This window comes from Berghia stephanieae, chromosome 10 (genome assembly GCF_034508935.2).
Source record: "Berghia stephanieae isolate SIO BIC M18660-M18661 chromosome 10, UCSD_Bste_1.3, whole genome shotgun sequence".
NCBI classification, from domain to species: domain Eukaryota; kingdom Metazoa; phylum Mollusca; class Gastropoda; order Nudibranchia; family Aeolidiidae; genus Berghia; species Berghia stephanieae.
In genome coordinates, this window is record NC_088369.1 from 44,549,430 (window position 1) to 44,576,472 (window position 27,043).

General features: G+C 37.3%; 1 protein-coding gene across 2 annotated transcripts; it reads right to left on the bottom strand.

The window, feature by feature from the left end:
* LOC144955850 (cell division cycle protein 20 homolog) lies at nt 1–27,043 on the bottom strand. Of its 2 annotated transcripts, none has more exons than XM_078886058.1 (10): nt 26,797–27,043; nt 20,800–20,998; nt 16,620–16,810; nt 13,961–14,092; nt 10,232–10,428; nt 7,897–7,991; nt 5,664–5,895; nt 4,764–4,889; nt 3,371–3,488; nt 1–2,171 (listed from the first exon to the last, which is right to left on the bottom strand). In XM_078886058.1, the coding sequence occupies exons 1-10, from the start codon at nt 26,915–26,917 to the stop codon at nt 1,981–1,983; spliced, it is 1,602 nt and encodes a 533-aa protein (XP_078742184.1). In that variant the 5' UTR covers nt 26,918–27,043; the 3' UTR covers nt 1–1,980. The 2 variants fall into 2 exon arrangements, with proteins under 2 accessions (XP_078742184.1, XP_078742185.1); XM_078886059.1 differs by having other exon boundaries at nt 1,849–2,171; nt 26,803–27,043.

Sequence of the window (27,043 nt, forward strand, 5' to 3'; positions counted from 1 at the left end):
CATGGTTAAACTGTGGAAAAGTTCTATATAATTAAACAATTAAAAATTTAGTAAAATGCAAATTGTTAGTTTCTTATAATCGTTTTTAGAAAAGTAATTATAAAATCAAAGTAAAAAAAAAGAAAATGGATGTAAAATGTGCATGCATTCAAACAATAACAACAACCAATTCTTTGTTTGTTTGTTGCTTTAGGTCTCTTCCAACACAATTGAGGTTATATGAGAGACCGCTGAAACAAAAAAACAAGCATCTACAAATAGTACAATAAACAAATCATAACTAGTATTTAGTAATTATAAATAAAAGAACAAACAGGCAGAAGATTTACATAAAAAAAAAATATCCCCTGTCAAAAATACAATCACAAACCAAAGAAGCAGGATAGGCTAGTAAAGAGAAGAAGAAACGACATCACTATCGGATCGTACACCCATGCGAACATCATAGGTATATGATTCAAGGGTGATGCTCCCATCCAACCACCCGAACAACCAATTCAATCTTACTGAAAGACTTCATCATATCAATAATCTATCATAATCATATTCAAGGGACATCACTCTGAACTAAAAAGGAATCGATGCCACCGCAGATTCTCCATGGAAACCAAACACAACATGCTGTTTTTGTTTTTTAGTTTTAAGGGTATTACGGAGGCGCTGGCTACAAATTTACGTCGTTTCAACAGCAGTAAAAAATATAGAAAATGCGATCGTCCAAAACTGTCTAGATTCTTTAAAAGCACATGACTATAAGACAAAGGAGATTGGTTCAAATAGTTTGTTTTTGATTCGTTATTAAGGGTTTTACGGCACTTGCATATCAGCGCCAGTAAAAAGGAAGAAAATGGGATAGTAAAAAGTTCTAGAATTACAATAAAGCATCCAAGAAAAGGGAAGACAAAGGGGAATTGGTTCAAATAAGAAACAGGTGTTGATTCCAAAAGCACTCTATCAAAGTACTTAGTTTGAGATCACTAAAAGTCTCATCCAGACACAAGCACAGGTCCCTGCTAAGAGGAACACACTCAAATGTTTTACAAATCATAATATATAATATAAAGAAAGCATAATACAGTGCATAAGAGAGATGATTTACAATGAAAAAAATATCATCTCCCAAAACTAACTATACATTCGACTGTTTCCCTCTAAGCCAGGGCATCTGGCCAGGACCAGGACAAAACCAAGTAATCTCATTCCAAGACAAAGACAGAAAGCATGTTGGAAAACAGATATAAGGGGATAGAAGACACAGTATGTACCCCCCTGCCTACTGGTTCAAATAGGGAACAGGTGTAGATTCCAAGAGCACACCATCATTGTACCTAGTTTGAGATCACCTAAAAGTCTCATCCAGACACAAGCACAAGTTCCCACCAGGAGGAATAAACTCAAATGCTTATAGAACATGAAAATCAAATCAAAACAAAAATAATACAGTACATAACAGAGTGATGATTTACAAGGAAAAAAAAAAAAAATCCCCCAAAACTAATATTATACATTTGAATGTTTCCCCCACAGCCAAAGACTCCGGCCTGGGCCAGGACAAACCCCAAGACATCTCACTCCAAAACAAAGGGGGGCCGGGCAGAGAAAATCAAAATTTGGTCAGCTGACCCCAAAACCTCTGTACACAAGGCTGTACAAATTGGACAAAGAAATCCGATGCCCCCGAGCTCAGTAATTTTCACATAACACCGATTTCAGACAGTGGATCTCATTTGAACAAGATATGGGTGTGACTGTTGTAGTGATTTCGTAGTCGAATGAATGAACTAGTGTGATACTAAAAAACCCCCCAAAAAAACAACTATTGTAAAGCCCCTCTGAGCACTATTTGTGGATACTGGACTGGTGCGATATCAAATAATAATTATAATAATAATTTTTAAAAATTAATAATTTGGGTATTCTTAGTTCAGAGTGATATCCCCTTATATTCATTTGCGACACCCAAACTTCTTCACGACTTCATCATCGGATACATTTGGTGAGAGAAGACATCATCTTGTCCGAAGTCTTTGCGGCGGCCGTCGATGCCGCTTTCTTGGCCGTCTTGTCGACCTCGAAACACTTCCAAAGCCTGATCGTCTCATCTCCGGCCGCACTGGCCACTGTGGTGCCATCTGGCGACAATGTCATGGACAGGATACGGGCGGTGTGGCCTGAAATTACAATAAAAAAATTTTTTTTTTTAAATAAAAAAATTAGGCACTTTTGCAACGGTACCATTATATACCGTCGTAAAAATTAGGCACTTTTGAAACGGTACCATTATATACTGTCGCAAAAATTAGGCACTTTTGCAATGGTACCGTCATATACCGTCGCAAAAATTAGGCACTTTTGCAATGGTACTGTTATATACCGTCGCAAATATTAGGCACTTTTGCAACGGTACCATTATATACCGTCGCCCAGGCATTCCATGAAAGAATATAGATTAGATAATCCATCAAACAAGATGTCACACATCAACGGGAATCACCCATGCCGTCCAAAGAGAGCAAATTGGGGGTTAATAAAAAAAAAACAACGAAAGTGCCCCAAGCAGGGCTCGAACCTGGAACCTTCCAGATCACAGTGCAATGCCTTAACCACTCGCATCCCCCTCCCACCCCCTTTACACAAATAAAGAGAAAAAAAAAGTGAAAACAAATAATCTAGATAAATCTTCTTCTTCAAGTACCAAGTCTGTGCCAGACATCGGTGATCATGGTACGCCATTCATCTCTCCGATCAGATAACCTCAAAAAAACTAATATTACTCTTCTCTTTCTTTGTCACCCAGCTGTTCAAACTATTCAAATATTATGTTTTTCTTGGTCTACCTTTACTCTTTTACCTTCTATCTTTTCTGTGAGAGAGAGTAAGATGTTCAATACATTTATGTTGATTTAGGTGCCCTAAAAATTGCATTTGTCTTTTTCCTATTGTAGGAATTAATAACCTTTTAGTTTCAGCTTGCTCTAATACTTCTTCATTAGTTTTCTTCTCTGTCCATGAGATTCTTAACATCCTTCTAAGAAACCACATTTCTGCTGCCTCCAGTTTCTTTCCAATGTCTTCTGTAATTGTCCAGCTTTCACAGCCATATAATAATACTGACCATACGTAGGCCTTCAAAACCCTATGTTTTGTTGTCATTGAGATATTGTGGTTTTTAAAAATTAGACTCAAATAGATAAATAAATAAATAAATAAATAAATAAATATATTCAAAAATAATTGCAAAACAAATAGATACAAAATTGCTACATCTTCCGAATTCATCATCAATAAATTTGCATCTCTGTATTTTTAGTTAGAAAAAAGAAAATCGAATAAAGGAATAAAATATAAAATGAGATAAAAACTCACTCACCGACGAGATCAGTGATTTTATACATGGTCGGGTATTTCCAAATTCTCAGGTGATTTGTGGCATATCCGTGACCTGAAATGATTTCTTTGTGCTCTTTAGACCACAGCAGGGCACACACCTAAATACAAACAAACAAACAAACAAACAGAAGTGGCTTTAGATTTATTGTAAAAAAATATATATATATAAAGGAATACAGTGCTAGACAAATCAGGAAGAAAAATTCGTCCTCCTTGAATGTAAGGTGGGTAATTAAGGTTATATCAGCGCCAGTAAAAAGGAAGAAAATGGGATAGTAAAAAGTTCTAGGATTACAAATAAAGCACCCAAGAAAAAGTAAGACAAAGGGGAACTGGGAACAAATAGGGATCAGATGTAGATTCCAAGAGCACACTATCAAAGTACTAAGTATGAGACCACCTAAAAGTCTCATCCAGACACAAGCACAGGTCCCCACTGAGAGGAATACACTCAAATGTAATATATAATATGTAAACAAAACATAACACAGTGCATAACAGAGAGATTATTTACAAGGGAAAAAAATATTATCTCCCAAAACTAACTATACATTTGACTGTTTCCCTCCCAGCCAGAGTATCAGGCCAGGACCAGGACAAAACCAAGTAATCCCATTCTAAGACAAAGACAGAAAGCATGTTGGAAAAAAGGTATAGGGGGATAGAAGACACAGCATGTACCTCCCTGCCCACTATGGGTCAGGAATCCCACCCAGTAAGGTGGGTAAAAAAATTATCTTGATTTAAAAGACAGTGCTTCTTTTAATTAAACCTTCATCAGTTCTGCAAGGGCTGCTAAAAAAAAAAAGAGTATAAAGTGCTTCATACAAAAATTCCATCCTTTTTTTAAATTGTAAAATTAATTTATTTTTTGAATGCACAACCAGCTTGACAGAAAATAACTTTAAACATTTTTTTTTCAAGAAGTAGAAAAAAGATCAGACAAACAATACAGATTTTCTTTAAAGATAAAATGTAAATGTTGCTGCTGGAAGCTCGAAGAAATAAATAATAATGTGAAATTGATTGTAAGCTTCAACTTAATTACAAAAACAGATCAAATGAATGTTTCGGGTTTCCCCCTTATCAACAAAACAGGATGAATGAAACACTGCAGATGAATGAAATAATGTGGTAGTGGCGTAGTTAACTAGTAGTAACTGGAAGGGGGGTATCCTTGGAATGATTTAACTTCACCGGAATTTGACGGAAGTTGCCCGTAATCCGGATTTTTTTGGCTCCAGACCGGAGTTTTAGCTCCACTGATCTGTTCACCACAAAAAGTGTAACAGCGATCTGTTATAAATAAGTAATAATACAAATTATTTAAAAGAAAATATTACTAGTAGATATCCGAGTGAAGGAAACTCTACCTGAGAATCGGTGGCCGTGGTACCCACATTGCATCCAGATTGGACATTCCACATGAGGATTTGTCTGTCTGCAGAACCGCCACCAGTTGCCAAAAGGTACGGTTGCCAGGGGCACCAGGCTATGGCCTGACAAAATAAATATAAATAAATCAGTTTTTAAAAATATATCAAACTAGCTGTTTATCTATATATATACATACAGAGCACCTCAAATTCAACTAAAATGTTAAAAATCCCCCATTTTTTTTCTCAAGCTATCTATTTATCTATCTATATACAGAGCACCTCAGATTCAACTAAAATGTTAAAAATCCCCCATTTTTTTTCAAGCTATCTATTTATCTATCTATATACAGAGTACCTAAAATTCAACTAAAATGTTATAAATCCTCATTTTCTTTCTCAAGCTATCTATTTATCTATCTATATACAGAGCACCTCAGATTCAACTAAAATGTTAAAAATCCCCCATTTTTTTTCTCAAGCTATCTATTTATCTATCTATATACAGAGCACCTCAAATTCAACTAAAATGTTAAAAATCCTCATTTTTTCTCAAAGAAAGTTTTAACACTACTTAAGTCGCCGCACATTCAACAAAGTTCATAATCACACACCTTGGCTACTGTGAAGTATTCGAAACCGAGTGAAGACAATTCAAAGGTTTATTTTTAGGCACTAGGCTTCAACAGTCGTGATGTCACTTCCCTCGTAATGACGTATAGTAACTTAGTAACTGGTTCTAAACTATCGGAACAATGGCAGACGCTCTTATGAAATATTTCTCCAACAAGCATAAAAGCATAAATCTCAAATTTTTAAACTTTTGCCAAATTTGGTTTCTATAGTAAACTTAGGAAAAAAAATTATAAAAAGGTAAAGTGAAGCTTCCACCCTCACCTTAACAGCGGCCCTGTGTTGTGTGAAGGTGTGAATGGGGACGTTGGCGCTGGCCGCTCCCACCTGGCTGGACCAGATATTAACCAGGTTGTCATTGCCACCGCTGGCCAAGTATCGGCCGTTGGGCGACCATTTCAGACCGCACACTTCTTGAGTGTGGTTCTGGAGAGTAGCCACCTGGTGCTGGGCGACGCGAACATCGTGGTGGTGGATCGCCCCTGATTTGGAACCACTGGATGGAAAAAAAAACAAACATTCATAGCTTGGCCAATTATTTACTTTTTCTGTTTTATCAGCCACGAGTGATAACTTTCAGCTATGTGGTCTTGTGATATGACACCCGCTTTCGGATCGGAAGGTTCTGGGTTCGAGCCTCTCTCTGCGCATAGTTGAGTCCTTGGAAAAGGCTTGTTACTCACATTCTCTCACCACACTCAGGTGTAAAATGAGTACCTGTCCGAAAAAATTGTACTATCGCCTACATGTTAAGTGTTGCTATTGGCCAGGGACCCCTTGTAAAGGGCTTTGAGCACGTTTAGTGGATATTGCGCTATATAAAAGCTCAATTTTTTAAAATTTTACTTTTCTGTATTTCAGCCACTAGTGATTACTTAAATTAAAAAAAAAAAATAGTATAAAAGAGAATAGCTCAAAATTTTTAAATGAGGACTTTTGTTTTTAAGGGTTTTACGGCGCTTGCAACACATTTAGGTCATATCAGCGCCAGTAAAAAGGAAGAAAATGGGATAGTAAAAAGTTCTCTGGAATTACAGCTAAAGCATCCAAGAAAAAGGAAGACAAAAGTGGAAATGGTTTAAATAAAAAGGAAACAGATGTAGATTCCAAGTGCACACTATCAGTGTACTTAGTTTGAGATCACCTTAACGCCTCCTAATAAGAGGAACACACTCAAATGTTTACAAATCATAATTCACACACACACACACACACACACACACACACACACATATATATATATCACCACTACACAACGGAAGCAAGGACAAGCACCTGAAACGGAAGACATTTTTTTCTTCGGACATTATGCCGACTGAAGACGAGGACGAAAGCCACAGAAACGAACGTCTTGGTCATATAATGTGAGTGACAATTTATATTATATATTAGCTCTAACATCATTATCGAGCACTTTCGTACCTACGAGTACCCACCAACACTCATAAATATATATACATATATATATATATATATATATATATATATATATATATATATATATATATATATATATATATATATATATATATGTATCTGGGTAAAACAAAAATAATACAGTGAATAACAGAGAGATGATTTAGAAGACAAAAAATATCATTTCCCAAAACTATACATTTGACTGTTCCAGACCTGCCAAATTTCAAACTTCAAATTTAGTAATTTTTATGTCAATTTTTAGTAATTTGACAAGGAAATTCGTAATTTCTGAAATTGTGTACGAACAACCACAATATTATTATTATTATCATTATTATAGCAGTAGTAGCAGTTGTTCTTCTTCTTCTTATCATTATTATTATTATTTAAGTATTAATAAGAATTAAAAATTCGTAATTTTCAATAAAATTTCGTATTTGGCCATGAAATTTGTCTAAAATTCGTAAAATTACGAAAAATGTGTAAGATTCGGCAGGTATACTGTTCCCCTCTTAACCAGGGCCAGGACAAAACCAAGTAATCTCATTCCAAGACAAAGACAGAAATCATGATGAAAAACAGATATAGGGGGATAGAAGACGCAGTGAGTGCCGCCCGCCCACTATGGGAGGTCAGGAATGGCAATGTGGTCTAGTGGTATGACACTCGGTTTTGGATTGCAAGGTCCTGGGTTTGAGCCGCACGCTCGGCGCATAGTTGAGTCCTTGGAAAAGGCTCTTTACTCACATTCTCTCACCGTACCCAGGTGTAAAATGAGTATCTGGCCGTTAACAGCGTTGTCTTTGTCCGAAAAAATTGTAATATCGCCTAACAGGCGTTATGACCCGTCCTACATGTTAAATGTTGACCAGGGACCCCTAGTAAAGCGCTTTGAGCACGTTTAGTGGATACTGCGCTATATAAAAGCTCAATTTAAAAAAAAAATTTTATGGGAGGCCAGGAACCCGACCCAAGATTTTTAATGACAATAGGTCCAATTTTATCAGTACGATTGGCAAGCCTGATAATGATAAAGTCTCCTGTCAAAACCAAAAGTTTTACACGTGTCACAGTATACCTTGAGAGAATGTGTCTATTCCAGGACAGGCAACCAACACGGGCTGAATGGCCAGCCATGGATCGCAGCATCTTTTTCTGATCTGTGTCCCACAGCTGAGATATAGAGAGAGGGAAAGCAAAAAGGAAGAGGATATCAAGTTGGATTAAAGATCACACCACACATCTACAAGATTTAAACTTTTAAATTACAAAGTTCCTACTACTAGACCTGTAAATGAGCTCTATAAAAATTGACTGAAATTCTTCGTAATTCGTCGTAGTGGTAAAATCCAAAGAATGAAAATGAAAGGTAAACAGCAAGCTCGCTTGAGCAAAACAATGGCATAAAACTAATTTGCTCGGGAATTAATTAGACTAATTACCATTGTTCCTTATAATTAGGTACCCAATCAGTGAAGAAACTTAGAAACGGTCAACCAGTTTGTTTACAACATGAGGTAATCGAGATGTGCTTGTAGCAATCATATAACTTTCGATTTGAAGGTGTCTACATAACGAACTTCCGGTGTTCGAATTTTTCTTTTTCATACTTTTCCTGTCCTTCAAGTAAATCAATTTTGGCTTAGACGAAACAGTGAAATTTATCGCTCGGCTGCTCAGTTAAAATTGGCTACGACAAGTTTGGAAAGTGAAAAAATAATTTCACGAAGGCTGTGTGAAAATACACTGGGGTGTGTTCAGACACGGTAATTCTAAAAAGTGACGCTTAGCCTTGGCAATATATATCCATCGTTAATATAAACGGCCCATGAGCCATGCGTAGCGCTGTGGAACACTCATTAACTTTACAGTCATTCGACTATGATTCATGAATTCTTTCTTTATTCAATTCTTTCTTCCCTTTTTAAAAATATTTGAATTTGACGAATTGACTGATTTCAGTTAATTGACTGAGAACTTACAGGTCTATACTACACAATACTTGCCAACTTTTCAGACAGAGCTGGGATTCAGGCCTGGTAACGGTGGTGAAAAATTGTCGGAACATTTAGAACCAACATCTCTTATGGTGAGTTCACATGGAGTCAGAGCACCCCAGAGATCAAAGGAGTCACCCAACCCATCTGTGGGGAAGCAAAATGACCACCAAGGGACATTACAACGGTCAGACAGTATGTCTGACTGGTGCCTCGGATTTTCAAAATGGCGGCCCCTAGATGAAGCCTTGTCATTTTTTGCATTCCTAATTATCTGATTCAATTCTTCAATAAAAATAAACTTTTAAAACCCTCAATTCATTGAATCATCAATTTAGGACTTTTTTTCGACCATGGATGTAAATTTAAGACCATTTACGACCAAGAGGTCAAAGACTTATTACAACCTTGCTGGACACCCTGTATAATGGACCAAGAGGTCAAATTAATGACTTATTACAACCTTACTGGACACCCTGTATAATGGACCAAGAGGTCAAATTAATGACTTATTACAACCTTGCTGGACACCCTGTATAATGGACCAAGAGGTGAAATTAATGACTTATTACAACCTTACTGGACACCCTGTATAATGGACCAAGAGGTTAAATTAATGACTTATTACAACCTTGCTGGACACCCTGTATAATGGACCAAGAGGTCAAATTAATGACTTATTACAACCTTACTGGACACCCTGTATAATGGACCAAGAGGTCAAATTAATGACTTATTACAACCTTGCTGGACACCCTGTATAATGTACTAACAATCGGAGAAAAGGGGTTGGGATGAGCTGAGTCTCTTACCCTTTAAATAGGAGGCTTGTCTAACACAGAGTTCTTTCCACCAGATCTAACAGAACCAGCTACCCATTTAAAAAAAAAACAAACTTCAACTGGAATTGACCCCTTTGTGTGTGAAGAGTGTTCTATACTATCGAGCTATTAGGTCCCTCAAACGTTTATTAGACCTCATAAATCATGAGAAAGTGTAGAGCTATTAATCAAGCAGGATATAAAAGTGGGATAGAAGATATATATATATATATAGAGAGAAAGAGAGAGAGAGAGAGAGAGCGGCTATATGGTCTAGTGGTAAGGCACTCGCTTTAGGATCGGAAGGTCCTGGGTTCGAGCCTTGCTCGACGCATAGTTGAGTCCCTGGAGAAGGCTCTTTACTCACATTCTCTCACCGTACTCAGGTGTAAAATGAGGACCTGGCCGTTAACAGCGTTGTCCGAAAAAAAAAATTGTATTATCTCCTAAAAGGCGTTATGTCCCGTCCTACATGTTAAATGTTGCTGTTGACCAGGGAGCCCTTGTAAAGCGCTTTTGAGTATGTCTAATGGATATTGCGCTATATAAAATCTCAATTTTTAAAAAAGTTGAAATAATTCAGCAATCAATTTACCTGCACAACACCAGTAGACAAGGCAACTGCCAGGACAGCACCTTCCTGTAACCAGGAGAGAGACGACACATAGTCACCAGAGGTAGATAACTCCAGCAGCTGGTCGATGGTGGCCGTCTCCGCATTCCACAAGTAAACCACAGGACCAAGCGCAACGGCCAGGATGTTCTGATGAGACCAGTCCAGAAGATTTAAATCTGAAACCGGTCAAGGAAAAAGAACGAGGTAAAAAAGACGAAGCGGGGGGGGGAGTGGATGTAATTAGTAATGTAGCGAGAAAAGACAAATAAAAATTTATATATTATAAGATTATTTATATATATATATATATATTTTTTATTTTAATATTACCACAATGTTTGAGACAGTCTACATTAATGTTTCATAATTAGGCCTGAAACATTAATGTAGACTGTCTCAAACATTGTGGTAAATATTAAAATAATAATTCGCTCCATTACTACATGTCGAGCGCTTTAGTACCATATTTGTATCAGACACGATTCAATATATATATATTTATATATATATATATATGTATATATATATATATATAAAAAACAAAAATCCTTTTCCTCTGATATTGGTTAAGAGTTCAGCATAAAAAAAGATACTTATATTTGACTAAAAATTTTCAACGTCCAACCTATTAATCAGGGGTGAGAATGACTGGTCACTAAAAAGGAGGACATTTTTCAGCCCTTAGATCAAGAACCATCCATGCAAAAATAACCTATAAATTTAAATTTCATTAAAAGTTATTGTGATGCAATCCAAAATGTGTCTCCCAGCAATTTCTGACTTCACTGGGAGGAATTTCAAAAACTGAAAGTGTAATTATAAAATGTGGTTGTAGTAATGGTAGTGGTAGGATAATGATGTGGTGGTGGTTGTAGTATTTGTGGTAAGGATGATGATGTGATGATGGTTGTAGTAGTAGTGGTAGTCGCCACATACATCTCCCGTATTCACAGATTCACTAATGCCCACATCCCATTGTTTCAAGTTGACCAGAGACGCCAACTTAAATTTGGCTCACGTAAATTTCAGAAACAATTCCGAACAATTTCAATGCTTAATCAGGAATTTCTGCAAACAAAATATAATCTATTGAGATCTATAGTCATCCTAATACCCCTTGTTTCAAATCAAGTAAAGTTCCAAAACCAATTTATGACGTATAAAATATTAAAATGAATGGTAGGGGTGGTGGTAATAATGATATGATGGTGGCTGTTGTACTGGTGGCAGAAATGATAATGTATGTGGTTGTGGTGGTTACAGAAGTGGTGGTGGTGATAGTGTTGTGTTGGAGGAGGTTGTAGTAGTGGTGGTAAGGATGTGGTAGTGGTAGTGATTGTTGTTTTAATGGTGATAGTGTTGTGATGTCGTAGTGGTGGTGGCAATGGTGGTGATGATGATGATGTGGTGAAGGTGGTTGTAGTAATGGTGGTGCTTCATGAAATGATGGTGTGGTGATGGTGGTGGTTGTAGTAGTAGTGGCAGTGATGATGATGATGATGATGATGATGATGATTATGATAGTGGCGGTGGTGGTGATAAGGTGTGTACTTGAAGGTGAAAAGAGAGAATGATGGCTGATGTGAAAAGGAATGATCCACTTTATAGATTTAGGTTTGTCTGACAGAAGGAAAGATAGTGTGTGTTTTGTGTGTGTGTGTTTTGTTTGGTTGTTTTTAAGGGTTTACGGCGCTTGCATCACATTTAGGAAACATCAGCGCCAGTAAAAAGGAAGAAAATGGGATAGTAAAAAGTTCGAGTATTACAGTTAAAGCACCCAAGAAAAAGTAAGACATGGGGGAACTGGAACAAATAGGGATTAGATGTAGATTCAAAGAGCATACCACCAATGTACTTAGTTTGAGATCACCTATAAGCCTCATCCGGGCACAAAGAGGAATACACTCAAATGCTTACATTATACATTCAAAATAACAAATATACTAATACATAACAGAGAGATGATTTACAAGGAAAAAAAATATCATCTCCCAAAACAATAACTGAGCATTTGACTGTTTCCTTTCCAGTTAGGACTCTGGCCAGGGCCAGGACAAAACCAAGTAATCGCATTCCAAGACAAAGACAGAAAGCATGTTGGAAAACAGATATAAGGGGATAGAAGACATAGTATGTACCCCCTTGCCCACTATGGGAGGTCAGGAACCCCACCCAGGTGTGTGTATGTGTGTGAGTGAGAGAGAGACAGAGTAAGAGAGAGATGGAGAGAGAGAGAGAGAGAGAGAGAGAGAGAGAGAGAGAGAGAGAGAGAGAGAGAGAGAATGGAGTTCAAGAACTATCTATGCGACGATAACGTATAAATTTGAATTTCATTAAAAATTTACCGAGATGCAATCAAAAATGTGTCTCGCAATAATTTCTGACACCACTTGGAGCAATTCAAAAGTTGAAAGTGAAATTACAAAATATTGTAGTAGTAGTAAAAAAGATGGCGGTAGGGATGATGATGTGTGTGGTTGTAGTAGGGTCGTGATAGGATGATGCATCAAATGTTGTTGCGTAATTCTGACATGATTTCAAAGTTGAAGGTATTAAATTTGGTGTGCGTAGGGATGATGATGTGGTGGTGGTTGTAGTAGTCGATAGTGGATGATTGTGTGGTGGTGTTGTAGTAGGTGTTAGGAATGATGATGTGTGGTGTTGTAAGTAGTGTGGGGTAGATGATGTGGTAGTGTGTAGGGATGATGATGGGTGGTGATGTAGTTGTAGTGGTAGTGGAGATGATGATGATGTGGTTGTGTAGTAGTGTGGTAGGGATGATGATGTGGTGGTAGTTGTAGAGTAGTAGGTGTGTGTAGGTGTATGTGGTGGTGGTGGTAGGATGATGATGTGGTGGTGGTTGTAGTAGTAGTGTGGTGTAGGATGTGATGTGATGGTGGTTGTAGTAGTAGTGTGGTTAGAGATAATGTGTGGATGGTTGTATAGTTGTGTAGAATGATGATGTGTGGTGTTGTAGAGTTGGTGTAAAAGGGTGATTGGTGATGTTGATGTAGTGGTTGTGGGAGTATTTTAAAACGATTGTGATGGTGAGGCGAGATAATTAGGGGATTCTCAGCCCTGATTAATCTAAATTTCACTATGTTTAGATGCGTAACATCACACATGTTTTGCAGTGAAGAATCCAGATCCAGTATGAGAAAATATACTTAAATTTCACTAAAATTATACAACCCCTCAAGCTCAAGTCTGTAACAATTCATTTCACCTAATGCTTTTAGGCTCATAACATCATCCACTTTTTAAAATGTGGGTTAAGAATCCAGCATAAAAAAATATACATAAATTTGACAAAATGGTACCCCCCCCCCTCTTCTGACTTATGTTTACATGCACAACATAATCCATTGAAACTAAAAAAAAAATTAAAAAATTGAGCTTTTATATAGTGCAATATCCACTAAATGTGCTCAAAGCGCTTTACAAGGAGTCCCTGGTCAACAGCAACATTTAACATATAGGACGGGACATGACGCCTGTTAAGCGATATTACAATTTTTAGGACAGAGACAACGCTGTTAGCGGCCAGGTACTCATTTTACACCTGAGTAAGGTGAGAGAATGTGAGTAAAGAGCCTTTTCCAAGGACTCAACTATGCGATGAGCGAGGCTCGAACCCAGGACCTTCCGATCGGAATGCGAGTGTCATACCACTAGACCACATAGCCGCACTAGTAGAATACAACTCACAATAGTCATCTACAAGATCTGGGGCATCAAGAATCCTTTCTGGTTTGGAGGGAATATGTCTATTGCTGGTGGATGCTTTGCTAGTGCACTTGCCAGTGTTGTACAGCACGCGTAAATTGCTGCCATCACTTCCTGTGGAAACGGGGGGGGGGGGAAAAAAAGAAAGAAAACCTTTGACAATTAAAAGTTATTCATACTAGGTCACTTAGATTTTTTTTTAAAAGAGAGAGAAGATATAATTGTATTAAAAAAACGTGAGCTTTTATATAGCGCAATATCCACTAAACGTGCTCAAAGTGCTTTACAAGGGGTCCCTGGCCAACAGCAACACATAACATGTAGGACGAGACATGACATCTGTCAGGCGATATTACAAATTTTTGAGACAGAGACAACGCTGTTAACGACCAGGTACTCATTTTAACACCGAGTACAGTGAGAGAATGTGAGTAAAGAGACTTCTCCAAGGACTCAACTATGCGCCGAGCGAGGCTCGAACCCAGGACCTTCCGATCCGAAAGCGAGTGTCATACCACTAGACCACATAGCCGCACAATAATTCTATCTGATGTTAATGGCAATTGAATTGGCCAAAAAGGAGGAAATGCATTCATTCATCCATCTGGCAAAACTCAAAACCAAAATGCAAAAATTACATAATATATAATATCATAATTACGTAACATTATATGTAATATACTTCTCAGAGATGATAATGGCATTTGGTCAAAAAGGAGGAAAATGTATCGGCCCATCGGGAAAACTCAAGCCGAAATGCAAAAATTACAATATACAATATGATAGCCACATAACATTATATAATATAATTCTTATTTTGTAAAAAAAAATGAATTTTCCTTTCCCAAAAATAATTTTAAAGGCCCACAATATGAATCATACCACTATCTATATCAAGAGATGATAAATTTTTGGTCCAAAGTCAAGAAAGTATTTGTTTTTACTTGACAAAGCACACACTACAACTACAATACCTGAAACCTGGTGGTTATGCAGTTTATAAATTAGACTCATGAATATCTAACAACTTTCACAACATAGTCTGTCCAAAGAAAGGGAAAATAGCTGGTACCACTGGTAGTGGTGATGAATATACTGTGATTGTTGTCAAAGTGGTGGCAGTAACTTAATAATGATGTGGTGGTGGATGTTACAGTAAAGGTGGTAGTGGTGATGATTATACTGTGATTGTTGTCGAAGTGGTGGCAATAATAATAATGTGGTGGTGGTGGATGTTGCAGTAAAGGTGGTAGTGGTGATGAATATATTGTGATTGTTGTCGAAGTGGTGGCAATAATAATAATGTGGTGGTGGTGGATGTTGCAGTAAAGGTGGTAGTGGTGATGATTATATTGTGATTGTAGTTGTAGTGGTGGCAATAATAATAATGTGGTGGTGGTGGATGTTGCAGTAAAGGTGGTAGTGGTGATGATTATACTGTGATTGTTGTTGTAGTGGTGGCAATAATAATAATGTGGTGGTGGTGGATGTTGCAGTAAAGGTGGTAGTGGTGATGATTATATTGTGATTGTTGTTGTAGTGGTGGCAATAATAATAATGTGGTGGTGGTGGATGTTGCAGTAAAGGTGGTAGTGGTGATGATTATACTGTGATTGTTGTTGTAGTGGTGGCAATAATAATAATGTGGTGGTGGTGGATGTTGCAGTAAAGGTGGTAGTGGTGATGATTATACTGTGATTGTTGTTGTAGTGGTGGCAATAATAATAATGTGGTGGTGGTGGATGTTGCAGTAAAGGTGGTAGTGGTGATGATTATACTGTGATTGTTGTTGTAGTGGTGGCAATAATAATAATGTGGTGGTGGTGGATGTTGCAGTAAAGGTGGTAGTGGTGATGATTATATTGTGATTGTTGTTGAAGTGGTGGCAATAATAATAATGTGTGGTGGTGGATGTTGCAGTAAAGGTGGTAGTGGTGATGATTATATTGTGATTGTTGTTGAAGTGGTGGCAATAATAATAATGTGGTGGTGGTGGATGTTGCCGTAAAGGCAGTAGTGGTGATGAGGTGGTGATTGTAGTAAAAGTGGTGGTAGTGATGATGATGATGACTGATAATATGGCGATGGTAGTTGTAGTAGTTTTAACACAATCTCACATAATTCAAAGAGTTGACACCGTAATATCAAAATCAAGGATTTTTTCAGAGGAGTCCCTGAATTCAAGGAGGCGGCAGGAACCTTGTAACCTGCAGGCTTCATGCCTCCAAATTTCTATAGATAGAATGCGCTTGGCCAAGGAGTTCACAACATTGCCATCCGGAAGTATAACGGACCAACACACAAAACTGTGTGTATCCATGAACGTTTATAGTCGGGTTAATACAGTTTAAGTTGAGCTTTCTATAGCGCAATATCCACTAAATGTGCTCAAAGTGCTTTACAAAGGGGTCCCTGGTCAACAGCAACATTAAACATGTAGGACGGAACATAATGCTGGTTAGGCGATGTTACAATTTTTCGGACAAAGACAGCGCTGTTAACGGCCAGGTACTCATTTTACACCTGAGTACAGTTTAGTGAGAACAACTCACAAACGCGGATGGATGGCAAAAATAACAACAAAGGCCTGAGTGACGTCATCTTCATTCTATCTATAATAAGCCACAACAGCCAAACTTACTGGCAGCCTCGGGCGCATTGTGCTTAAAATTCAAAATCTTGACTCTATCGCAGTTCAGGGCCGAGGCCAACTGGCTAGAATATTCAGGATCGGTGTTCTCTCCACCCTCTTGCTGCGCTGCCTCTCGGTTGCCATTCATCAACGCGTAATGGGCAAAGTCAAGATCCATATTGGCTCTGTTTGGAATAAATCTGGAGTGGGAAAAAAATAAAATAAAACAAAAAAAAATATATATCAGTGGAATTTAATTTAATAAAAATTTTAATTCATTCGTTTTGTTAGGGGGGGAGGGGGGGGGGGGGGGGGGGGGGGGAGAGAGGAGAGAGAGAGAGAGGAGAGAGAGAGGAGAGAGAGAGAGAGAGAGAGAGAGAGAGAAGAGAGAGAGAGAAAGAGAGAGAGAGAGAGAGAGAGAGTGAGTGAAAGAGAAAGAGAGAAAAAGAAAGAAAGAGAGAGAGAGAAAAAGATATATATATATATATATATATATGTCATGGTCTCAAGTGAGTAAAGAGCTACTCGACTATGCATAAAGATATATGTAGAATGAGGCCCCAGAATTTACTAGTTACTATAAATGAAAAACAATTAACGATTTGTTTACAATGAAATAAAAATAATGATGAAATTTAATTAAAAGAGATAAACAGTGATCGTGGCAGTTACAAATAGAGATATGAATATTTTACGTAACTTATGATAATATGTCAGGTTCGTAAGTTTACGTTTCCAGGCAGTTGATGGGCTTGGATGATCTATTCCTCTGATAACAGGATCGGACTCGTAAAATTCCACTTCCAGGCAATTGGTAAGAGGTTATTGTGTAGTCCTTTGACAGCGGGCTTGGGTTTGATCCTTGAAGATTATACAATCAAAGTTAAAAGCTCCGGCGTCTTAATGGTGTAGATATAATATCTACAAAGTCCCAAAAGATAAAAATCTTCCAGTATATATATAGGAATAGAGCGACTGGCCGTCCGGCATAGATTGTGGAGAGAAAGTGAGTGTCAAATGTTAGACCTATCAGCTTTTATAATAAGTGGCTACGTGACAGAATGTAGAACGAAAAGTATTCACTAATTAGAAATTAATTCGAGGGAAGGCTATAAAAGGAAAGACGATCTAATATTAGAAGGTAAAGTTTATCTAAGCCTACCGAAATATAACTGGAGTGAGATGAATTCAGTTCTTAATAAAATAAAATTTAATAAGATAATTGTGAACAACCTTTACTGTGACAATATATATATATATATATATATATATATATATATATATATATATAAGAGAGAGAGAGAGAGAGAGAGAGAGAGAGAGAGAGAGAGAGAGAGAGAGAGAAGCTCGAATCATTTTTGTTCTCAGGGGTCCTGATCTGATAAGATAGAGCATCCGCATCAAAAGCACGGGGACAAAGTATCAACATAGGATGCAGTCTAGATATTACTTTTCTTTAAATCCCTCTGAGCAATGTTAATATTAGAGCAAGAAAGCAGACCTGCCAACCCTTTATATTCCAAAAGTGGAATAAAGAAGGTCAGAAAATAGGAATTTGAGACCAAAAAAATACGAATTTGAGACCAAAAAATAGGAATTTGAGACCAAAAAATAGGAATTTGAGACCAAAAAATAGGAATTTGAGACCAAAAAAAAATGAATTGGAGACAAAAAAAATAGGAATTTGAGACAAAAAAATATGAATTTGAGACAAAAAAATATGAATTTGAGACAAAAAAATATGAATTTGAGACCAAAAAAATATGAATTTGAGACAAAAAATATGAATTTGACACCAAAAAAAATAGGAATTTGAGACCAAAAAAAAAAGAAAAAAAAAGAAATTTGAGACCAAAAAATAGGAATTTGTCATCAATGGATCAAAATGACCACGAGCTTTGCCACCAAATACATAAAGACAGTGTTCTGGCACAGCTGGCAAATTGCATGTCAATTAATGGGTGATAGGTAAGGGAATGGTGAAGGGAAGGAGTGCTATTCATCAGTGCTGATGGTGCCAAAAACTGAAAAGGGAGGAAAACTTGTAATGATTGCATTTTTTAAGCCCCATTATTTTTACAGCATTCACCCCCCCCCCCACACACACATTTTTAGAGCAATTGAGATGATAAACTATCATTGATACTCTAGCTAACTTCTAGAAAATGGGAAACTGCACCTATTCGTTCCACGATTTCCGCGGATCCGAGGAAAACCATCAGCGTTGATTCATTTTCCTACTTAGCCCCCTTTTCGGTATTCATTAAAAAAAAAAAAAAAAAAGCATCTTTTTACTCCCCCCCTTCATTGTTTTTCTTCTTACCGTTATCATCATCTTTGAAAATGGGAATTTTTTGAGAAAATGGCGAAATAGTGGAAAGGAAGTGTGAAAAAAGGAATGATTTCGCCAAAAGTGGATGGGTTGGCAGGTATGAAGAAAGCAATGAGTTGATCAAATGGTTCCATATAAATTGCATGCTAGCTAATCCACAACAAATCATTGTTTGTTTTGTTTGTTGCTTTAGGTCTCTTCCAACACAATTGAGGTTATATGAGAGACCGCTGAAACAAAAAAACAAGCAATCTAACAAAAATAGTACAAATGTAAATCAAAATCATAACCTAAAGATATCATAAGCTAAATTATAAATAACCAAGAACAAACAGGCAGAGGATTTACAGGAAAAAAATATCCCCTGTCAAAAATACAATCACAAACCAAAGAAGCAGGATAGGCTAGTAAAGAGAAGAAGAAACAACATCACTATCGGATCGTACACCCATGCGAACATCATAGGTATATGATTCAAGGGTGATGCTCCCATCCAACCACCCGACAAATCATTGTAGCTCTACTCTTATGATGATGACCTGTGAACAAAAGCCTCACATTAGAAATCAAAAGAATGTGTACAATGGCAACAGAAACTTTTAAAATCCTTTACAATGGTCCCCTCCAATACTCAACAAGAAAATATAACTTAAGGCATAAAAACAATCAAAAAATCAAAACTTTTTCTTTCATAAAACGATCTTCCTTTTAAAAGTAGCATTGCAGTGTTGTGGAACAGTTTCCCAGAACACAGACACAGACCTGCCAAACTGAAAACTTCAAATTTAGTATTTTTTATGTCAATTTTTAGTAATTTGACAAGGAAATTCGTAATTTCTGAAATTGTGTACAAACAACCACAATATTATTATTATCATTATTATTATAACTATTATTACTACAGTAGTAGTAGTAGTAGTAGTAGTAGCAGTAGAAGTAGTAGTAGAAGTAGTAGTAGTAGAAGTAGTAGTAGTAGTAGAAGTAGTAGTAGTACTAGTAGTAGTAGTAGTAGTAGTAGTAGTAGTAGTAGTAATATTTGTTCTTCTTCTAATAACAATAATAATAATTATTATTATTATTGTCTAAGTATTACTAAGAATTAAAAATTCGTAATTTTCCATAAAATTTCGTATTTGGCCATGAAATTTGTCTAAAATTCGTAACATTACGAAAAATTAGTACGATTTGGCAGGTATGCATACCACCACAACAAGGTATCGTCCTCATTTAAAAACCTTATATATCTTTGTGGGATGGTAAGACATGGAAATGTTTTTTGGCTGATGAGAAAAAAAAGGGTATATAGAGAAGCTATTGAGAAGATCTGAGGACAGATCCCCGATGTCTGCAACAGGTCTGGCACTTGATGATGATGATATAGAGAAGTGCCAGATGAAAACAGAGGATAAAAAGTCAAGGGGTCAGTGTCAAACTCAAGAACAAATTGACACGACACCTTCCACTGTGGCTGGATGACTCAGTCAATGAAAAGACCCCAAAAAACTTGAGCTTTTATATAGTGCAATATCCACTAAACATGCTCAAAGCGCTTTACAAGGGGTCCCCAGTCAACAGCCTGTTAAGCGATATTACATATTTTTCGGACAGAGTCAACGCTGTTAACAGCCAGGTACTCATTTTACACCCGAGTAAGGTGAGAGAATGTGAGTAAAGAGCCTTTTCCAAGAACTCAACTATGTGCCGAGCGAGGCTCAAACCCATGACCTTCCGATCCGAAAGGGAGTGTCATACCACAAGACTACATAGCCGCACGACATGAGTAAAAAAAACAAAAACAAAACAAAGGTCAAAAACTAATAAAAAGAAGATAAAAAAATAAAAACCAAACAACCAGACCTGTCTGCCCCATGGCTTGGTGTCTTCGACTTCTTGGCACTCTTTGAGGCACCGTCGCCACCGGGAGTCTTGGCCGCCTTTTTAGAGCTCCGATTACCGGCATCGCAACCCCCAGGGGTTTTGGAACCCGCTCTACTCGGTGTCCCCGAAGACTTGCCGGGTGTGTGAATCTTGGACCTGGACGGCGAGGCGGAGCCAGCTGTGAGATGAGTAAGAATAGAATGGTATTCAATTAACCGGTAGATAACCACGCCTCTCGGACAATCGTCATAATGTCATTGTAACACGCCTTGCAGGCTGACACGTTTCAATTTGCTCTGTGTTGTCTATTTATTTTAGCGTTTATTCACATTTTCAATTCTGGATTTTTATACCAATCGAATTGTGACGTTTTAGTCTTCTGAGTGATATAATTATTTCTTATTTTTATCAAAGGACTTGTGTATCATTCGTGAATTTTATGCTAAATTTTAATAATTTCAAGTGTTTTATTTTATGAACAAAGTTGTTTATTTATTTTACAACAAGTGTTCACTGTGCTCTAACATCGATGCCCAGTATTATGAATCTAGAAAATGAAACACACGTCACCATACAGTCCACAGCGATGACAAGTCTTACGAAAACCAACGATTGTCTTGAATACATTTTACACCATGAAAGTGATAATGATTGTTATAATTATGAAAGCGAATACAAACACCGTTTGGAAACAAGTGAACCGAAACATCGATTGAGTCGAGGAGGGATACGAAAACAAAGGGCCATCCCAACACAGTGTGGCCATCGGCCCACCCCTAAAAATAAAACACCACGGCCACCTACCACACAGACAATTATACTACTTATGAGTGAAAAGAAATCACTTCCAATTTTAAAAGTGGCGACAATAAACGCCCAGTCTTGCCGCAATAAAACATTAGACATTAAACATATGATTGAGGAGAGATCTATTGACATTCTAATAATAATTGAAACATGGTTAAAGGAGAATGGGGATGAAGCAATTGTGTCGGATTTAACACCACTCACACATACAACTCAGTCATTTCCGAGAAAAGGAAGGAGAGGGGGAGGAATTGCAGTGGTCTTTAGGTCAAATTTGACCATTAGATTTAATCATGATGTCAACAATTTTTCGGCATTCGAATCGGTAGGAATGGTCATTGATTTTAAACATGACTCAGTCAAGCTTCATTCAATATATAGGCCACCACCCAGTGCAAAAAATAGATTAAAAACATCACTATTTATTGATGAATTCGAGGACTTCCTTCTTCGCCTTGACATGAAGTCAAAGAAAAATATTATTGTTGGAGATTTCAACTTACACTTTGATCGAGACACACCGGATATAAGAAATATAAATAAACTACTTTCGTCACATCACATGACACAGCATGTCAATGAAAAGACACATCGGTGTGGACACATTATTGACTGGGTATTGACCAGCGTTGACATGCAACTAGCGACACCTATCAATGTAGATGATCTTTGCATTTCAGACCATCATTTAATATCTTTTGGCATCAGAGGGGGGACAGTACACGGCACAAAAACAAAAAAAATAGTTGTTTCGAGAGATTTGAAGAAAATTGACCTAGAACTATTTAAAGCGGACCTCTCTCACTCTCTAACTACACATTGTGAGAAAGAAGTGACTGGTGACAATTTTGATAAAGCAGTTATTAGTGTTATGGATAAGCACGCACCTCTCACGACAAGATCTGTGAACATCAGAAAAGAATCACCATGTTACAATTTGGAGGTAAAACGTATAAAGAAAGAGAAAAGAAAAGCGGAGAAGAAATGGAAAAAATCTGGCCTGACAATTGATAAGGAAACTTACATATCATTCAAACATAGACTCAAAGAGGTGACAATTAAGGCAAAGCGTATCTACTATCTTGATAAAGTTGATAACATAAAAAGTCCGAAGGAGTTTTATAAAATCTCAAATAAGCTTCTAGGCAAAGAGATCAAAACAAGCCTGCCACACCACACTGACGACAAGCAACTCGCGGACTGCTTTGTAGAGTATTTCATGAATAAAATAACAACGATACGGAGTGAACTTGACACAGACGAAACAGAAGCAGAATATACCTCTTTTTATGGTGAACCCTTAACATCTTTCAAAGAAATTTCAATAAATGACACAAAGAAAACGATTCTCTCTAGTCCTAGCAAATCATGTAGGCTCGACCCTTTACCAACATCCCTTTTGAAGGAGTGTATTGATGAACTTGCACCTTACATCACTGAATTGATTAATCAATCATTAAGGGAGGGAGTTGTTCCAGAAAGCTTCAAGAAAGCATTGGTGAAGCCATTGTTGAAGAAAGCGGGACTTGACAGTGATAATTTTAAAAACTTTAGGCCTGTATCAAACCTACCATTCATTTCCAAAATTCTAGAAAAGATTGTACTAAAACAACTTTCTTGTCACGTGAAACATAATAACCTCGATGAGTGCTTTCAATCGGCCTATCGGCAAAACCATAGCACAGAAACAGCATTGATGAGAATCACAAATGACTTGCTGCAAATTATCGATCAAGGAAAAACCACCATCCTTAGTCTTCTCGATCTTTCGGCGGCCTTTGACACCATCGACCATGCCATACTACTTCGAAGGCTACAAGTTACTTTCGGCATATCGGGCACTGCTCTAAACTGGTTTGCATCATATCTTACTCAAAGAACTCAATCAGTTTTAATTGGGGAAGTAACTTCGTCAGAGCGTGACCTTAATTTTGGTGTACCTCAAGGATCCGTTTTAGGTCCAGTCCTTTTTGTACTTTACACTTCCCTGTTGTGAGAATCTTAGAGCAACATTCTCTCGCTTACCATATGTAGGCCGACGATACCCAGATATATAGCATGTGTTTGCAATCCGATATAGTTTCAAAGATAACTGTTTACGAACAATGCATCAACCATGTGATGAGATGGATGTCTGCAAATAGATTAAAATTAAATGGCGACAAGACTGAAGCCTTATTCATTGCTAGTTCAAATAATAAGACAGATCCATTTACACTGGCACTGACAATCAACGATAATGACAAAATACAACTCACAACATCAGCAAAAAATCTCGGCATCACCTTAGAGAGTGATCTGTCTATGAACAAACATATTAACAATGTGAGAACAAGTGCTATCTGCATTCTAAGAAATATCAGAACAATCAGACCATTTATTAATAGAGAAACTTGCAACAAATTGGTAACATCTTTGATATTCCCGAAAATGGACTACTGCAATGCACTGTTTGTTGGTCTCACAAAGGACAAAATAAACAAACTCCAGAAAATACAGAACATGGCAGCCCGCGTTGTACTACAGAAAGACAGAAAAACTGCAGCTCCCGAATTACTACAGCAGCTGCATTGGCTGCCAGTGGACCAGCGGATTAAATATAAATCTTCAACTATCGTTTACAAATGCCTGGAGGGCTCGTCACCAGCATATCTCTCAAACCTCGAACGGTATAACCCACAGCGATCGCTTCGATCAACGAACGACCTCAAATTGAAAACACCCCGCTGTCGAGTGAAGGCTGGTGAACGCGCCTTTCAGCATTCTGGTCCAAGGTTGTGGAATTTACTACCACTAGAGATATGTTCTTCGTCTTCACTAGAGGAATTCAAGCGTCGATTGAAGACATTCTTATTCCGACAGGCTTTCTTTTGATTATGTGTATAATTAGCGTTGTTCGTGTACTGTGTTAGGGCTTAATGATTAAGTTAGTCTATATTATGCGCCCAGAGCCCTCCTGATGAAGGGATGTTTGGCGCACTATAAATCTATACCATTATTATTATTATTATTATTAATGTAAACAATGGCAGTGATTGGTAGACACAGCAAACTACACAGGTTTTACTATAGATGGTATGTCTTAAGTAAAATACCCATTGTTCTACCTCTTAATCAGTAGAATCAACACAGAAAACTATGTGTAAACTTAAACGTTTATAATATGATCGAGAAAATTGTGTGATAACTAGTCACCCATTTGTCAATATAAAAACAATAACAACGATCAGATGGAGGTCAAATTCGTTCACGTTATTGTTTATAAACAACCAACTATGTTTTTCCGAGCATGTGTGAAGGTGTGTCACAAATTCCATGTTTTGATTGGTCAAAAATCTACTGGTCAATTGTAAATAAATGTGATGACTAAGTGGTGAGCTATTGTATTGCATTGCAATGAAGACCTAACAGTAATAGTGGGAGGGTGTGCGTGTATGTGTCTAGGTTGGAGCTCCATTTCGGACACTTTCATATTTTTATCTTTTGTCTTTAGCAATCGCAATTCTGTAGTTATAGATAAGTCCAAGTTCTTTGAATTTGGCACTCAAAACATCAATAAATAGGCCATCTTGTGTTTTTCAATTGTTGATTGGTCAACAGCTCACCAACTGAGAACAATTTTACTACCATTGTCAGCATCACCACCACCATTATCATCGCTGTCATTATCTTTATCGTCAACACCACCACCACTATCGTTGCAGCCATCATTGATATATAGAAATATGCTTATTATTATCATTATTATCATCAAATTCATGAGGGGAAAATTCGTTATCCCCAGACACATATCTGAAACTCCGCTCTTTTAAACAATTATCCACATTCCAGAATATGGAATGTTTTCGAATGCACATAGAAATAAAGAAAGTTAATAAAATATCGATAAAAACATAAAATTAACCAGCATTAAGTCAGTTGTTACTACATATATACACAATATGCATCGACTTCTATGTGGGTGTCATGGCCGAATGGTTTAGTCGTCTGCCCTGGAAGTTTTACCAGAATCGACGTTGTGGGTTCGAATCCTGGTTCCGCCACTTTTTTTTTTCATTTAAAATTCCATCTTCTTTTTACAGAACGTTGCAAGGGATACATGTCCCATCCATCCTCCCCCACCTCTTTTTTTTTTTTGGTGCGAGTCTATTCTTTTCGCCTTTTGTTTGACCTTTTGATCCGTTTCTGGAAATGAATTTCTTAAAATTGTTTTTATTTTTTAAAAAAATTATTGTTTGTTTTTTTTCTCCTCTATCTCACCATTTGGTCACTCTCTCAATATTTCTGTTTGTTTGCTTTTTAATTATTTATCCTTTTTAGACATTTTTTGAGATCGGAGTGAGGACGAATATGACAATTTGCTAAGAAAGGAACTAAGAGAGCGACAGAGAGAGAGAGCGAGAGAGAGAGAGAGAGAGAGAGAGAGAGAGAGAGAGAGAAGAGAGAGAGAGAAAGAGAGAGAGAGGGGGTTTAAAAAAAAAAGAGGTGGGGGAGGATGGATGGGACATTTATCCCTTGCACCGTTCTGTAAAAAGAAGACGGAAATTAAAAAAAAAAAAAAAAAAAAAGTGGCGGAACCAGGGTTTGAACCCGCAACGTCGCTTCTGGTAAAACTTCCAGGGCAGACGACTAAGACTAAACCATTCGGCCATGAAGTCGAAGTCGACGCATATTGTGTATATGTAGTAACAACTGATTTAATGTTGGTTAATTTTATGTTTTTATAGATATTTTATTAACTTTCCTTATTTCTATGATGTGCATTATTTGGAAACATTCCATATTCTGGAATGTGGATAATTGCTTAAAAGTAAAAGTAAAGAGCGGAGTTTCAAATATCTGTCTGGGAATAACGAAATTTGGTTATCCCCAGAATGGTGTCTGGGAATAACGAATTTTCATTATCCCCAGACAGGTGTCTGGGGATAATGACAGCCCAAAAAAAAATCTCGAGAACGAAAACCAGAGACTTGGACTGGACTTGGAGTTGGAGTTGGAGAAATAGTGCTCAAGTTTATTTCTCCGAACGTTCGGAGAAATAGTCACTTCCTAATAAATCAGTCGATGGATAGCCTAGTGTCTATTCTTTATTGGCAGACATGTCTGGCAATAACGACAGCCCATTGGACAGAACTAAAACTAAAACTCGGTGCTTGCTTGTTGACTCACCACTACCACTACCACCACGATCTTCCGATCTCATTCTCTGTAATCGCGAAGATGATTGTGTTCTTGGTAGGCCATCGAGTCGTACATCATTCAATTCTTTAACAATATCAAAGTGAGACATTGTTTCTTAATTTAATAAATAACACAACAACAGAATGTTTCATAAACTTTTGAACGTATGCAATAATGCGCTTTATATAGTCAACAATGAAAAGGTGGAGAAATTCACTTCATTCGAATCCTTCAA